At 35.7% G+C, this 17,298-nt stretch overlaps 1 protein-coding gene across 5 annotated transcripts in view; it reads right to left on the reverse strand.

Moving 5' to 3' along the window:
* The window catches only part of DST (dystonin), a 286,945-nt gene that overhangs the window by 34,797 nt on the left and 234,850 nt on the right, over positions 1 to 17,298 (reverse strand). For all 5 annotated transcript variants that reach the window (XM_062489748.1, XM_062489751.1, XM_062489750.1 and 2 more), the window contains 11 exons: positions 16,607 to 16,726; positions 16,312 to 16,419; positions 14,351 to 14,569; positions 11,176 to 11,379; positions 8,154 to 8,385; positions 7,580 to 7,806; positions 6,795 to 6,917; positions 5,973 to 6,074; positions 3,921 to 4,022; positions 2,842 to 3,015; positions 1,888 to 2,043 (listed from right to left, as the gene is read on the reverse strand). In XM_062489748.1, coding sequence (XP_062345732.1) covers positions 1,888 to 2,043; positions 2,842 to 3,015; positions 3,921 to 4,022; positions 5,973 to 6,074; positions 6,795 to 6,917; positions 7,580 to 7,806; positions 8,154 to 8,385; positions 11,176 to 11,379; positions 14,351 to 14,569; positions 16,312 to 16,419; positions 16,607 to 16,726 — 1,767 coding nt within the window. The remainder of the gene's footprint in view (positions 1 to 1,887; positions 2,044 to 2,841; positions 3,016 to 3,920; positions 4,023 to 5,972; positions 6,075 to 6,794; positions 6,918 to 7,579; positions 7,807 to 8,153; positions 8,386 to 11,175; positions 11,380 to 14,350; positions 14,570 to 16,311; positions 16,420 to 16,606; positions 16,727 to 17,298) is intronic.

Raw genomic sequence — 17,298 nt, forward strand, 5'->3', positions numbered from 1 at the left:
TACTATATGTACCTGCTGTGCTATACAACAACCCAGCTGCCACAATGTCTTCTTGTGCATTTCACAGCTATGACTCCTTTCACATTATGTCAGGCTACCAGGACACTTGACCTGTGCTAAAATCTGGGGAGTAGTTGTAATACTAACACCAAAAGACCTCTTCCATCTGCTGGAAAACCTCTTATCACCAACCACAGTAAAAAACATAAAAGACAAAACATACATTTTGGGGAAAAAAAGAGCTGTTTTTGGAAGGAGGGGGGCAGAGCAAGAAAAGCTTTACTATAGAACAGAAAATTAAATACACAAAATGGTTGGGAAAAGAATGGTAAACCCTATGTAAGAAATTCAGGTTTATGACTGCTGTCTTCCATGGGTCTGACTCAAACTCGCCTCCATCAAAGTGCTAGCATATGGAAAAAATATAAAGCTAAATAAAAAGAAAGTTAAAAATAAACTAAATGGAGCACAATACAAAATAGCAAGTCACAAGTAGACCTTGAATACAAAATACACATCACATTTACTTTAATTTTTCTAAGCTAAGAACCAGATTATTTTATTTTCCTAAAAGGGTGAAAAAAACTATTCACAGAAGCAGAAGCATCTTATCCCTTCCTTCCTGCTGAGACTCACTAAGGTTTATTCTTTCCAAAGTTATTCAAGAGGTGGATGTTTTTACAGGATGCACTACCACAGGATGCACTACTGTGTGAACTTTCTAACCTATAAACTCTGTATTATGAAAAGGAAGTAGATTCATTCATGTGTTTGCTGAACTCCTTCAGCACGGACACAAATGATGTCTCAATGCTTCTTCACCAGTAAAAAAACTTCCGTTCGATAAGAATATAAAAGGTTCATGGAGCAGAACTTGGTTTTGTAATTTTATTTACTTTGTTTTAAAAGGGTCTGTTTATAACAATAGTCACACAGGGTATGTAGAGAGTGTATTCTGTTCAAGTTCCAACTGACCACCCAAAAGCTTTCAGAAGCTGCATAGCTGCATTAACACAGACAATGAAAATACTTTAATCATCTGTGTACTGTCAATTTCAATCAATTCTCTCAAAATCCAAAATGGACTCTGAGTACTTTTTACATCATATGCAGGCCGAAAATTAAATGGCAGATTTAAAGGGAGATGAATTACAAGGTTAGATTGAAATCTTCAAGCCTAGAAAGAACATATTGTTATGAAGAGCACAGAGTTACACACAAAGGCAGGGAAAAATCTCTTAGTCCTAGGAGATGTTTTAAAAAGAAAGGCATAGCAGAAGCATTCTTCCATGAGCTCCAAAATAACAATGAACAGTAAAAATACTAAATCAAACAACCAAAAACCTGTTAACCCTTCATTGTAAGTAACACAGAAAAGAAGATGGGAGTTTGCACAGATTTTTGGAGAAGCATTTCTGTCTTAGCTGAACCCAACTGACACACAGAATTTGCAGAATTCAGAAAAAAAAAAAAATCACCGTTTTCTGAGAGGGAAGAAAAAACCAAAGATATGCAAGAGTTGTGCAGTTTGTGCAACCTGGCTTAAACAGAACTAATCAAGGAGTTTATTGCTTCAGAGAGAGTAACAGGTTCAGTAACTTCTGAGCTCCCTAGGTCAAAGAAAGGTGATTAGAGGGGGAGACTAGGGTAAGCTGTTTATTTTTGGCTAAAACCTTTGCCACTTCCATGGCATATGCAAGAAAGGAAGGAATGTGGAGGTGTAAGAGGAAAAATCTTATTTATTCCAAGCCTTCATCTCAGCTATAATCTGTCCCTTGAAAGTACATGTAGAGAATTATCTATGAAATGTGAAGTTTTACTAAAAGACTCATCCCCAAGATAAATATTAAAAGAACATTTCAGTTAATATTGATTATAATTACATACATGATGTTTGGCAAGTTCAATTTCAATAGCCTTGGGGTCTCCACCCACGGGTTTCTGTTCATTCAGCAAATCTTCTGTATGTGTCAGCCATGCCAGTAACTCATCCAGGGCATGCTGGAACTGCCCCAAGGCTAACAAGGCACCTTCCAGCTTGTGCTACAGCAAAAATAAAGTTAACAATAAAATCGTTTCACAACGAGATTGAATTGTCTTACATCACCATTAGTCACCATAATCCAGAGCAGAGTCCACACATAAAACAGAATAAAAACCAGGGAGAAACAGTTACCCAGTACAGGCAATGATTTATAACTACAGCTGAGCTAGCAATTCCCTTGTAAAGCCTTGCATTCCAGGCTCAGATTCCTGGCCTTGGAAGAAGCCATACAATCAGAACAGAGTTAAGGATGAAGGTTCTTTCATTAGATGTATCAGTAGCTTTTTATCACTTAAAACATATTTTCAATATAAATGCAATTTGGTGCATGAAGTTTTAAAAATATTCTCTTTGTCATTAAATTATTCACTTTAGAAAAAATAATACACTTCAAAAGACTCTCACATCTGTCACCTTGATAATTTAAGGGAATAACTCTGAAATAGTTTAACATGAAGTTAATGGGGTTTTATTCAAATGTTCAGTTCTGCAGCTACTATTACTTTTGCACATATAAACATGTTTTCAACTGCTACTTAAGACATCATCAAATAACCAAAATGAAATTATAATCATTCAACATAGCATTACTGACAGAAAATTTGAAAAGAAGCTTAAAAATGTCCTAAAAATTCAACTAATCGCATAATTCAAATCCTATTATACACAGTTTTTTTAGCTTCCAAACTAAAAAGAATGTGTAAATTAATACAAGCATATAATACATTATATGTAATTAAGAGTTTTTCACCAAAATCTAAGTAATGAATAAAGCCCCCACCTCCAAGCTTATTTACCTGCCTACTTATAATTTTGTCTTCTAGGCTGTCCCACAATAGTCTGAGCTCTGAGAGAGGGTCTTGAACAGTGTGCTTGTCACTCTCTTGTGTTGCCTTCTTTAGCAATAGTTCTGCCTGATGGTTTAGTCTTTCCATTTCTATCTGCTGCTGATAAGCTTCTGTCTTAAATTGCTATGGAAAATAGAAATTGAAAAGAAATAAATGAAACACAAGTAATGACTATAGAATCACAGATTGAGTCCATGTCCTAGCTCTTGTGGTTGTGATGGTGATAATGCTTTGAACTTTAAATGGAATTATAATTGAAAGGAAGTGAAAGTAAATTTTCTTCAGTAGAACACCCTCTTTAACACACAATTTGTGCAACAGTCTGAATTCATCTTGTGTACATATGTTCTGAACTATGTAAGGTCATGATTCATTTGAAATTACATCATAAAATACATGAAACAACCTGCCCACAGCCAACAAAATCTGTTAAGAGAGCAACAAATCCAAGAACCTTCACTGATCATCACGTAGCTCTGCTTTTTAAATATCCAGAACAGCATCCCAACATCAGGTGCATATTCAGTCACAAGTACATATCCATGCAGGCAGGTTTCTAAGTTAGACTGGAACTTTGGTTTTCACCTTACTCATGTATTAGGAATGTCATGATCTGTGTGAGTATTTACATGAAGGCTCTAATGGCAGAAGCAAAGCTTTAGAGGCTTTCTCTCAGAGCCTCAAAAAAATTGTTCACATTAGAAACCAGAAAACAAAAATGGTCACAGCAGAAGAATCCTGCACATAATAACTTCATAGCTTCTGAAAGAGAATGAATAATATTACAAATATTTTTGGGCTATCAGAAAAAGGAAAACGTAGTCTCGCCAAAATCTGGAATAGATTTTTAAATTAAGTGCATTTTAAAATGTTTAAAGTTTGCAATGAAATATTTTAAAATTTTCATGCAAATTCTTCTTTACTAAAAATTGAAAATGAAAATTGCATTTGACTCTCAAAAAATACTAAACAGCACAGAAAAACACATACAAATGGAAATATAAAGGAAATAAATTGCTAGTTCATACCTTAAGTTCCTCTGTTTGCTGCTTCACTGTCTCCAGATCTGTTCCAACTGGGGACATAGATGCTAACTTGCTGCCAGCAATGTCTACCCAGTCAAATAATGCCTGAAAATTACAGTATGAGCAGAGTGTGAGCAGAGAAATGAAGTTTTTTTTGAAAGCTGTATTAAGTAAAATGTCAGAATTTCTCTTTTTTCCAGAGAGGGTATTGCTGTGTTCTTTCAAAAAAAAAAAAAATCATTTTCCCAGCAAAACCTCAGTTTGTTTGTAATACAATAGAACAAATATCCATGTAACAATTGCAGGAGTGTAAATTCTGCAAGACTGGACTTCTACTAGCTGCAAGATTCTTCCAGAATTATTCATGCTGAATAGCAATCTACTTCTTATGTAAAATCTGCAATTTTTATGAATCCCCAAAAGGTAAATACAGGACAAACTGTTCTACAGTTGTTGAGTGAAAATGGAAGGCGGTGGATAACACACCTTAAACGAGCATTACAAACAAACTTCTTCTGAAGAAAGCTATTTGCATAGGGAACATGGAGATACCATTCAGTACATACCAAGCAGTGAAGGACCATAGGTGAGCTAGAATCTCTAGAGGATAATGCAGTGACTTTAAAAAGATAAATAATAAAAAATCAATTATGTCTCCCCAGTTCTGATGCTTTGTGGGTATTTCTTTTGCTCCTGATACAATGCAGAACCTCAGGAATATTCTACATGGATTAAGAATACCTGTATCAATCTGAGTAACTGCACAAGGGAAAACACACTTCCAACTAGGCCCTTTTCCTCCTGTCTATTATCTGTGGAGATACCATCAAGGAGAAATGCTTAGGATAACTTTTTGGAGCTGCCTACTGCTACATGGCTCTCTGAGAAAAGGAAAACTATGCCCAATGTCCTCAAGAGGGTGAGGCAGTTAATCTGTCCATAATATTTTCATATTGTCTACTGAAATGAGTGTAAGACAGCACTTAAATACAGTTCTTTCTCAAAGTACCAAGCTTGTAGGATGTACAGCTAGAGGAAACAGCAAGCACTTAAACCAAGCCGTGATGATTCTAATTGTCTAATCAATCTCTGCACAGTAGGAACACAGGAAAACAGGATGAAAAATCCACAGTGATGGTGCACTGCAAAACAGGCATGTTGCATTATTATTAAGGAGTGGTCTGCTGCTTGATCTGCACCAAATACAGAAGTAACTGCCCTCAGTATGAAATTCCAGTTTTAAAGATTTAATGAACCAGGGAAGACAGTAATTCCACCAAGAAAAACAAACAAACCAAACCAAACCAAACGAACAAACAGCTACAAAAAACCCAACAGCACATACAAAGAAAAGATGATAGTTTCAAAGGATTGGTTGGAAGAGACCTTTAAAGGTCATCTAAAGTACAACCCCTCTTCTTTTTTTTAAGCTCCATCAGTTCTAGGAAGCACAGTGTACAAAATATAGTAAAACTGTTGGAATATTTGCCTATAGATTTAAAAAGGGAATCATCTTCTAAAGTATTGTGATAGGATAAATTATACTAAGAATAAGTATAATGATTTAGCAACATTATGGTAATAACTTTTTCCAAGCAATACTCAAACATTTCACTTATAAGGTGGAGTAAAATTCAAGTGTTTTAACCATCTTCCACTCAAAAGAACTATCAGCAAGTGAGTATACAGACCTGTACTCTATTCCTTCCAGTCCACAAAGATGTGTCGTAACTTTAACCTGCCTCGACTATCACAAGGAAATGTGAGCAGAACTACCACGAATGTGTGGTGCCAAAAAACCTCTATTCTTATCAACAAACAAGGAGACATTAATTTTGAATCTAAACACAGTGCAGTATATGGACATGAAGAAAACAACCCAACAGACATGTTCTCTAATGCAAAAAAATCCCAACAAACCAACCCTACAAAAATCCTGAAGAAAATAATCACTATAACCAACATGTCACCTACCTAATCGCATGACACTTTTTACTACAACCACATTAAATCCCATTGACTCAAGGCTGGGTTAGATAGGTCACATCATCGTACCTGTAGTCCATCTTGGTATTGAACAGCTGCCTGCATAGCTTCCCCAAGTTTATCCACACGTTCTTTCCATGTTTTGTTTAATGCATCCCAGGCAGAATTCAGCTGCAAGTAAGCACAATTTACTCCAACAGGAAAAAATCTTTTTTTTACGATATGCATCCACTAATTCTTCAATGATCAATAATACAAATAAACTAAGTGTGATTAGTTCACATTTATTCCATATTAACACTCTTGTCCTCCCTGTCACTTCATAACTAGTTTCTTTCAGAATTCAGTAGTTTCTCGATTACAAAAGTTGTAAACTTCAATACTGAGTAATTATTTTTTATTAACAGAAATATTACAGCTAATAGAGGAAATACTACTAAATCATTTGGAGTTGCATCACCATAATAAAAATAGCTTGAAAGAATCATACATTGCTGATCACTGCAGAAATAAAAAGTACTTTTTGGTCATCCAAATAGGATAGTCTCAGTTAAGAAGTCTCACTTGGCATGAACAACATATATCCAAAATTTATTCTAGCATTACTTTTGCAAGAAATAGTCACCTACAACATTAATCAGTGGGTATTTTAAAAAAATATCTCTTTTACAAAAGGTCAAACCATAAATTGATGAAATACAACAGTGTGTATATTCTAATCTAATCTAATATTCATTCACTCAAAAGTTAAATCTTACTTTACCACAAAGGCTTCGGTGGTGTCTCACTTTTGCGACAAAAGTTTAATTTTCAAAACTTGTTGGGGTCATGGGGAATATACCAATTCCAGCTGAGCAAGTAAGCAGACCTAAGCATCTGCATTTCCCATACCTCATCTATACTCTTGTTGACAATAGGTTTGTCAGGCTCTCCACAAGCAGCTCTCAGCTCAGAGCCAAGGCTCACAACTGCTTCTAGTTCTTCTTGTAGTCCATCAATTTCCTCTTTAGCAGCCTACCAAGAGAAAAAAAGCCAACACTGCTAATACTAAATTTAATAACTTATGTACAATTTGCTTTCAAGATAGAACACAGTAGGATTCCACCTTTCTTTTCTTTCAAGTCACTTGGACTTGCAACTGGATGCTTAGAAAATAAGCATGCCTTTGCAGTGTCAGATGAAATCAGCTGACATCAGTCTAAATTGTAGCAATGGTTTATGATCCCATTTTGCATGAGATGGAAAAAATAAACAGGAAGTTTTAAATTAGATTTCTTTAATCAGAGTGTCTTCTTTGTCAGAGGTTATCATTCAACCTTCAAACATTTAACTATCAGTATAAATAATTACAGGCTTAGAAGATAATACACACAGCATAATACATTTGTCCACCCTTCATTTAGATGTTACATACTACTCAAGGAATCTCAAGCATGTATAACTTTTAAAAGTCTCAGTGAGATGGTCATTATATACATATTTACAAACAAATAAGGAAATGTAATTACAAGCACATGTTGCATGCTCATTGCAATTAAGCCCTGATAGATGCTATTAACTGTAGACTCTTGAGATACCATTATTGTAAATTTCTACACAATTGTCCCTCTTAGTTTCTACAAAATAATACATTCTCCTCTGCATACCATAAAGTCAAGAAAGTACTTTCTACTGACCTCTGCAGCTTCTTGCTGCTGCTTGACTACAGATGGGTCAACTCCAGGTCCCTCCAGTTCTCGAATGAAGTCCTGAGTATCTTTAATAGTAGCTACAAGAGCCATATGATCACACCAAAACTTTTCAGCTAGTTCCATTACATCCAACAGTTTGGCCTCTCTTTCTTCAGTCAAGGTCTGGATCTCTTCCCAAATTAGGACCATTTGGTCTAGTTTATCTTGAACAGCTAAACAACAAAGGAGCTAGATTACTACCTTGGCAAACAATTCTTGGTCATAAATCTCTCTACAGTTCTACAGCAGAAACATATGTGTGCATTTAAAAGTTTAGACTCTAAAATATTTCTTTGCAGAACTCCTTATAATGTTAAGTGGAAACAAACACAATGGCCTTTAAAAATAAAATAAGGGTCATATCCATGATGAATTATTTTAAATGAATGCTTTGCTTTTATAAATCTAAGCAGCTTCTCCAGGACAACATTCTCCAGATTAGAGGTCATCAGAAATGAAGAATCTTATATGCCGCAGCTTACTGCATTTCCACTACGTGAAAGTTTTCTCAGTCTATTACCTTTAGCAGACATATCCTTATCAGCACCTTCTGAGCGAGCAATCATTTCCTCCCCTCTCTGTTTAAGTGTCTCATACACTGGCTGAAGTTTTTCTAGATCCACCAACACATTCTTATTTTCGCTGATCTGCTCTTTTATCTTCTCAACCTCTGCTGAGATCGATGGTGGCTGCCTCAGACGTTCAACAATGCGCTTCAGACTCTCAAGAGTTGGATCTATCTTGTCATGAAACTAGGAGGGTGGTACAGGGAAGAAGGAAATGGTAGATAAATTATAATTTAAAAAAAGGCATCTGAGATTATCTTGGAAAAAGGTACTTTACATCTCTATCCAGTATGTATGTACAAATTGCAATACTTTGCTCTCGGCTCTTTTAATATCTAAATTTAAAGAATAACCCAGCAAAATGGTAGGTTCTTTCAAATTCAAGAATTTTGTAAAGTTCAGGTTCATCCTCCCTCTGAGGATACGATACGTATGGCAGAATCCACTTACATTTAGGCCCATTAAACTCATATAGTTTGTAGCTTTAGAGAACCATGGGTTTCTGACTTCATGATTTTAGAAAGGTATGTACTTTACTATTAAAAACACACATTTTCCTGTTAGGACCAACACACTGCCCTCCAATTAAGGCTTTATATGTAAGGTGATGCAAATAGGCATTTGTTAATGGCCAGGTGGTGCTCCCTAGTGCAGTAAAGGTATGTTACTTTCTGCAACTAAAAGCACACAACCGTGTGTGCTATATCCTTGCATGTTTGACTGAGCCCAAGTAGGTGCTCAGAATCTCAACTGCAGCTGTGTCAAAGTCGTTCAGCCCTTGGGGTAACTCCAAAGTTAGCCTTTATTATGTGCTTTTGGATTCCTGAATATCTCACACTACCATTCCCCTTTCAAATGAAAGAAATTGATAAATTGTGGTTGACTCTCCAGGATCTACAAAAAGCATTCCTGACAACACTTGAAAAAGATGCTAGAAAGAACACAACAAAACAAGATTGGTTCATATGAACAAATAGCTACAACCTTTCCATTCAAAGGAATATACAAAGGCAATATAAATATAACTATTTTTTCCCGCCATACAACCCACTTCAAATCTGTGCGACTAACTTTATGGGCCTCTGTTTTTGTTAGAAGTGTGAATATCAAGCCAACAGAATGTGTCATGAAAGAAAAGTAGTTGCATTCCCACATTCAAGACTTCTGAGAAACTGATTGTGGCAACAAAAACTTACAAAAGTGATAAAAACTGAAATTAATTTGGCAATATTTGGGTCTGATTTTAGGACACAGTACATTTTAAAGTTGTCAGTGCATTCAGTGGGCTTCCTTGTAGTCAACTTTAACAAATAAGACAAAGTGTTTTAGAACTTAAAAGGAAGAAAATGCAAGTCATAACAACCTCTCATTCTAGCTTCATATATTTTGTCCTTCCTTTGATACACAGTGCAATTTAATGTAATTTCAAACCTGAAGAGTTAAATAATTACTCCTCAAGGACTGTCTAGACATTGACATAGACATCATAGTACAGAGATCTGACAATATATATTCACATATCTTCATAAAAAAAGATTATATGAAATTACATTCTGTGGGCACTAGAATGTTTTGCTTTGCCATCTGCACATACATTTAGGTATATAAAATGAACCATAAAGTACTGCATAAATAACTCAGTAATTTCTCAACATCTGATTATATTCTAGGTGTCAGCAAAGAATGCATTTCTAATTCTTGCTTTCTGTACTTAGCTAGTACATGTTGATGTCTATCACGCACAAAACAGGGACTCTAATACTAAGTAAATATCTTGATTTTCAAATTGGCAGCTCCACATATGGGGAGGACTAAACATTTATGACAAAGAAAAAAGGAGGATCTAAATAATCATGCATATTTCAGAGGTGTGAATAAGGAAGGTGTTTAGAATGACTGAAAGTTTATACATTAAATATTTATATATATAACATATAGTATCTATAACCAGTTCAAAAGCAGGATGATATCTGATGTCATTTAGTTTTGCCTCACATTCTTAAACTCAGCTGCAGGGGCTAGGAATATGACATTAATCATAACGACATGACAAAAATTACTTAGAATGTAGAATTGGTAAGGTCTTCAAGGCATATTTCTTTATTTAGTATTTAAGACCTAAGCAGAATATAACACTGAATTTCCAGTGAACAGAGTAAAAAAGGGGAATTTCCTATAAAACTAGCAGTATAGAATGCAGTATTTTATTCAGTTTTTTGTACGGGTTTATTTACAAAGTTTTACTGATTTCTTTTCCGAATCTGGGATCGAGGAAAATAATTTCTGTGTGAATTTAATGACAATCAACCCAATATTTTACTGTTGCTAGAACATGGCATTTGACAATACTCTACTGAAGTTCATTTAATAGGCTGATGAAACTAGAACATGCAGCTTTTGTGAACTTGACCTGAATTTTATGCTGAAGACACTTTGTTAAGTCTGAGTTTCCTTGGTAATATTTTCCTGTAACAGTTTCAGCAACTTATATTAAGTTCTTAGGAGACTGCAGCGAAGAGGCAATGCCACTACCACTGCTAAACTACCCACCAGCTCCACTGCTAACTCTGTTAACCACAGCTGCTAATTCCCAGGAATAACTATACCCAAGTTAACTCATGAAAAGTGACATTTGTTTACAAACGAAGCATCAGCTAGTAACAAACCAGTAAGAGAAAATGAAAGTGAAAATAAAACCCCACATTTTTAGAGCACTAGATTTTTTTTTACTTCAGAATTAAGCAGCTGTAACATTTTTCAGTGATTGCAAAGTCATGATGCTAACCAATATATAAAATTATAACCCCTCGAGATTTAGAAAAATGAATACTATTAGCAGTGACATGAACATTCACAGACCATTAGGTTGAAAAATCCAGATGAAACAGTAGTTTAGCCTTGATATATCCATGCAAGATGACAATGTGTATTTTTCCATTGAATGAACCCAATTATACTTTAAACCTTAACTGATACCTGGGTACACTGAGAAATGGCTTCATCCAGTGCCAGCGCTCGCTTTTTGACATCTTCCTTAATTTTACTGTAAAGGGTGTCAGCTGCCACATATTTCTCTTGGATAGAAAAGCCTTCTCCTGGGCTCAGCTCCAGCAACTGAGGCCCAGTTTTGTTCATCTTATCTATATGAGGCTTGTGCTCAGCAATCAGCTCACGCAGTTGCTATAACAAACGAAACAACTTATCAGTTTCTTACGCTTGCACCACCACATTACAACTGTCCACACTTCCAACACATCCAGCTGGAAAGAAATTCCAAACAAATACCTTTCATCTTAATGTAAAGCAGAAATAAAAGTTAATGACTGCTTTGCCAGTGATCATTCCCATTCCAACACAGAACTATCCGGGCATAAAACAGTAGAACTGGAGACACACTAGGAACACTCTGGTAGGACATATGATTACAGGGAGAATATAAGATGCTAATTATGCATATGATGCTAACAACAGACACTGCCCATCATATTCAGTACCTATAATGACAGAAAGGGCAACGATATTCCAGACATGGGTGTAACACCACCATAAATATACTTTTCATGTTGATACTGGTCACTTGCTGCAAAGCCTTTCATTGAAGAACATCACAGAAAGAGGTACCAGCATTGCAAGAAAATCAATTTAAATTATCCTTGATTTAAGAAGGAGGAAACTAGCATAGGGGAAGGTCAAAGCAAAGAGTGAAAAGGCCAAAAGGACAAGCAAGGGTGATCAGTAGAGACCTATCAACATTGTTTATCTGTCTCCCCTTCTGGCCACAAGACCTGTCTTTATAACAGCACTATTATTCAACTTAGACAACATTTAACAAGTAAGTGAATTATTTTTGATCTCAGCTGTCTATTCCTTCTCATCATCCACCCCAGAAATGAAAACTGTGCTGAAGACTGTGCAGGGGCTTGTGGAAGTGAAATGTCACAAGGTGTCTTCCAAGTTGTCTAAGGATTTCAGCTTTTTTGCTTCCACCCATAGAACTGACAAAAGCCAAAGGGTTTTTTTGGCGTGAGTAGCCCCATCCTTCCCTCATTTAATTTAATTTCTCATCCCTTTCCTTTCAAAAAAGTCCCAGTCTTGTGAGACCCTGTCTCTCTCAGTGCTGTGAACTCCGTGTGTTTCTATCCAATAGCTCCAGTGCAGGAACATGAGAGGCACATGCACTGCTCCTCCCAGCTGAGAGTCTGTTTAAATTAATGAACACCCAAAAAAGAGCCTTTATCAGCCTCAGTGTAAATAAGCTCTCCTCTCTTCAACTACGGTCCTTCCCTTAAAATGGAATCCAGATGCTGGCTTTCTTCCTTGTTCCTCCCCAGAAGAGGAGACGTTGTGGAGACTGGGAAGACAGTGACACAATCCTTCAATTCCTCAATGACAAAACAGAAATGAAAATAACCACCCCAACTCTAACTACTTACTTTGAATGTAACTTAATTTGTACACCTTGCCACAAGAAAAATAATGTTGATTAGCTTAGAGGAGCAAAAGGAGATTATAAGAACAGTTTGAAAATTTTTAGAAAATAATTTTGTGTAGTTTACTTTTGAGCACGAAGACATGACATAAGGCCACAAGAGTGCACATTTCTGGGTCTAACCCTTATGCTAATACTCTGCCAACAGCTCATTTCAAACAAAACTAACTGCATGTTTCTCACAAAGAATCAACTCCATGAATTCCACAGCTTGGAAAAAAGATAGTCATCAGTAAATACATCAGAATAGAAACATTAGGTCCTTATTCACATTGAGAACTACCTTTTTTTTCTTCTTCTTCTTCTTAATAGAGCAACAAATGATTTGGTCTTCTCCATGATCTACTATTGGGTAAACAATTGTAGTAAACAAGCGTTTCAGAGCAGATTACGTGTTAAAAGTGCCTGGCATTAAACTTCTATTTAACAAACAAATCTCAACTAATGGCATAGCCTGGGGAAAATGCAAAAACAGAACCTCATCTGAAAGGCTCCTCATAGAAACAGCATGATTAAAGTACATGAGGAACAATCTTGCAAGTAAAGCAAGCATGATATGGTTCATGGTGACTAATCAAGGTAGCTTGTAAAGCTTATGTTATATACCTAGTCTTAACAGAACATGTTTGTTCATTCTGGACATAACAGGAAGACAAATGAGTGAACCTGGTGTTTACCAGTACATAAGAGTGGCACATTTCATTAGCTGGTCTCAAAGTAAACAAGACTTTGAAGCCAGGGTTCATGCTATCTTACTTGAGTCACTTAATTGAGGCAGCTAAAAAAAAAAAAAAAAACCAAAAAAACCAAAAAAACAACCCACTAGTTACTCCATGCTTATCAGGGAGGAACAGGTATCTCCAGTGGCCATACAGGTTTTGCATCAGAGGCCAAAACATGCAGATTTCTAACCTCAGTGGGATACATCTGATTCCATGTGGTACTAGCAGTCACCTGAAACACCTCAATTTTTATCCAAACTGATTATATATCCATCTAAAAGAACCCATGCAGTCTACAACACTGTCACCTGTATTTTGTGATGCTATGGTAAGCAATTATTTCTTTTAATTATTACACAACAAACATTTTTGACATGATAAATTACTATGGGATTGGTACCCAAGCAATCAATTCTTGGCTCTTTCACCATTTATCCTCCTTAGCTAAGTTTAGTTTCAATGTTACCAACAAAACAAAAGCCAAACTTTTTATACACACATAATACCAGAATATGTCCATATCTCTACACAGAATGTACCCTCCTTTAGTTTCTTGCTCCAACATCCCCTATGTGTTCTTGCTCTTTTGTTCCAATACTGACATTAATACGTACTTCTAAATATACTTCTTAACTAAAACCTTTTATGTATCTAGTTCTCTCAGTACAATGGCAATTAATACCCTTTAGCCCTCTTTTATGCTTACACATCATTTGCTGCCTTCCCCAGAGACTTTGCTTACATGCAGAGTTTGGTAAACAGAGTTGTAGAGACATGACTGAAAATGTATATACTCTGCATTGTTATCTTTATTTTTTTTTCCTTTCAACAGAAGAGTATCTCTTCCAGTTTTAAGAATTTTGCAGAGTACTCCACAGTTCTAAGCAAAATACTTCCTGGTTTTTAACACTTTCTTTTTCAAAACTGGCAAAATGCTTACCCTATGTTCTTCTTGTTGTTGCTTTAATGTTTCATATTCAAGGGCTGGAGCAGGAAGCTGAGAGATGATCATTTCTGTCTCAGTTAACCATGGCCAAAGCTCTTCATAAGTCTCCCAGAACTGGTTTACCAGGGACTGAGCCCGTTCCAGCTGGAGGTTTCTCTCTGAGTTCATTTGACCGACTGCATCATATTTCTGTAAGAGGCTTTCAATTTTTTTCTGTAAAATAATATTAATTTTTAAAAACCATGTTTTTTTCATGTGTCTCTTACCTTCATTTCCAACCATTCTTTGATAATTGTAGCACCAATTCACAGTGAACAAAATTTCAGTTTTGATGTTTCTACAGTATTGCTGTTTAGGGTGGACAGAATCAACAAGGGAGATCAGAATTTGCCAGAGTACTTGCAAAATAATTACAATACATTTAACAATACTGATATTTACAAATAACATTTTATTCATAGAGCTTTTAGTCAAGCTGCAAATGATCAGACTGTAGACCTTAGCCCAACTTCCTTAATGCAGAACACTTTTGTTCAATGATACTTGGCAGAAACTAAGTTTTCCAGAGCAATTCTGAATCAAAGCAAGATGAACAAAACACAGAATCTGTTGGGATGTTTAGTTTGGTGGTTTTTTTGGTGGAGTTTTCTTTTCCACTCTGGCACGATAATAGGATATGCTTTTATGACTGTCATTCACAAACTTGCAACAGAAACCACAAAACATTAATTTCCAGGTTAGCATACATTACTTAATGAGAATGTATTACCATTAATAACAGATAATAGTGATAGAACTATAAGGCTTATACATTACAAATTTAATGTATTTAGGAACGTGATAATAAATGAAAGCATCAACTAGCTATATTATCTGTATTTCTCCTGTGGAAAACTGCCCATATTATCATGTTTATGAAATACTTTATGTGACAATGGACATAAATCCTAGCCTTGGAAAAACTACATATAAGCAAGACATTGAATGTGAAGAAGTTTGTTTTTTGTTTTTTTTTTATTTTGGCAGAACAAGACATCCTTTCATTTGTTATGTCTTGCATGTAAATTAAGTATAGAGATGCTATCCAGAGGGCAGAACATACAGTATTTTTGACAAATAAAAATATTTAGTAGAGATTCACACAAAACTTCTCTGCCATATGACTACAGTTTCATAGATAGAACATCTCGTCTATTTTAAATTCACTTAAGAGCAAATCAAATTTATTCAGAGATCCTGTAGCAGAACACAATTACTGAAGCATTGTTTTTCATGGATTCGAATAACAATCTACACAATATATCCAGCCACACCATAATTCAGCAAAAAATCCCAACCCCCAATTAATCCTTTCTAAACACCAACAAGAAAAATCCATCTCAACATGTTTGCTGCCCTGACATTGGGTTCTCTGTGTGTGTAATACACAAAGTCATAAGAATGCTTTTCATGGGCTGTGACAGATGGAATAATCTTGGCACGCAAGGTCTACATGGAAATCTACATGGAAATCTACAGCAGAAATGAAAGTAAAGATTTATACTGCAGTGCAGAGCTGTTGAATTCGGCACAGAAATGTTCATGCCCAGAGCATCACTGACCCAAAGGAACTCAGAAGATAAACTGCCAGATTCCACACATCAACCCAGTTGACTAACACCTCTTCACTCAAACATCTATAGGCTAAAATACTATTTACTATGGATGAGGATGATAAATGGGGCTCCAAATTGGTGTCAAGCAAAGAAGCAAGTACACAGCATTTGTTCTTTCAACATCCTGAAGGAAGGAGAGCAATATGGAACAGCATTTCCTCTAGCATTACAATCCTCAGACAGGAAGTGACTGTCATTAATGCTCCTTCATTAGTATTTAAAAACACCCACTATAGGAATCCTTCTACTTATACATTGTCTGTATATCTACTACTGTAGCTGCAATTCAAGGAACTTTACCTTCATCATCTGTTTCTCTTCTTCAGTGCATGTTTTCATAATCTTATCCCCAGATTTAACAAGTTCATCTATAGTATCTTTGTGCCTTAAAATCTCCATGGTAAAAGCCTTGAAACACAATAAAAACTGGTTAGAATGATATTTTTTTTTCTTAAAAAAAGTATTTGGAGCAAAAACTGGTTCTGAAGTGCATTAATTATGATGGACTGAAAATTAAATCGTGCCAGTACATTTTCTAGATGGAGAGTGTGCCGGCCAATAATTAACATGACAGTTGGAAATGCATTTCTTTTACCTTTTGAACTTGCAGCTGAGCAGTGGTCTGGTCTTGCTCAAGCCTAATATCACCCAGAGACATCAGTTTCTTTTCTGTTTCTGCAATCCAGGCAAATTCAGCATCAGCTGCTTGATCAAACTAAATGAGGGAGACATGAATTAGTTCAGCAGTTCTACAGACATGGAATTAGAATAACAGTTTCAAAAATTTTAAAGAAGATTAAACAGCATATTTTTGAATTGTCAAAAAGAGAGCAGCTCAATTTCCATTTTCCATTTTTATATAAATGAAATGCAGTGCTCAAAATGGTCTGAGGTATTGTAACACAAGCATCTTAGTTCATAAGCATGACAGAGCAACAGAAGCAAATACATTTTTCCAAAGCCTACAGCTCTGTAACAGTCATAAGAATATAAAAAGGGATTATATTCTCAGAGTTTTAACTACACTGCTTGTTTTTATGTTATTCTACTTTTACATGTCTTTTTCATCTATGTTTATAATTACTGCTAGTGTTGCAATTATCCCGAGACACAGTTGTTTGATGTTACCCTATTAATCTGAAGAGCTGCTTTGGTATTAAATGATCAAGGCAAAACAATCATAGTTCAACTAAGTGCAAAAATCACACCTCAGATTAGATGCAAAAGTTTTTTTTTGAGCATTTGAATACAGCCAGTCCTTTTCCTAAAAGATTAACTTCTGACTAC

This window comes from Cinclus cinclus, chromosome 3 (assembly GCF_963662255.1).
Source record: "Cinclus cinclus chromosome 3, bCinCin1.1, whole genome shotgun sequence".
NCBI classification, from domain to species: domain Eukaryota; kingdom Metazoa; phylum Chordata; class Aves; order Passeriformes; family Cinclidae; genus Cinclus; species Cinclus cinclus.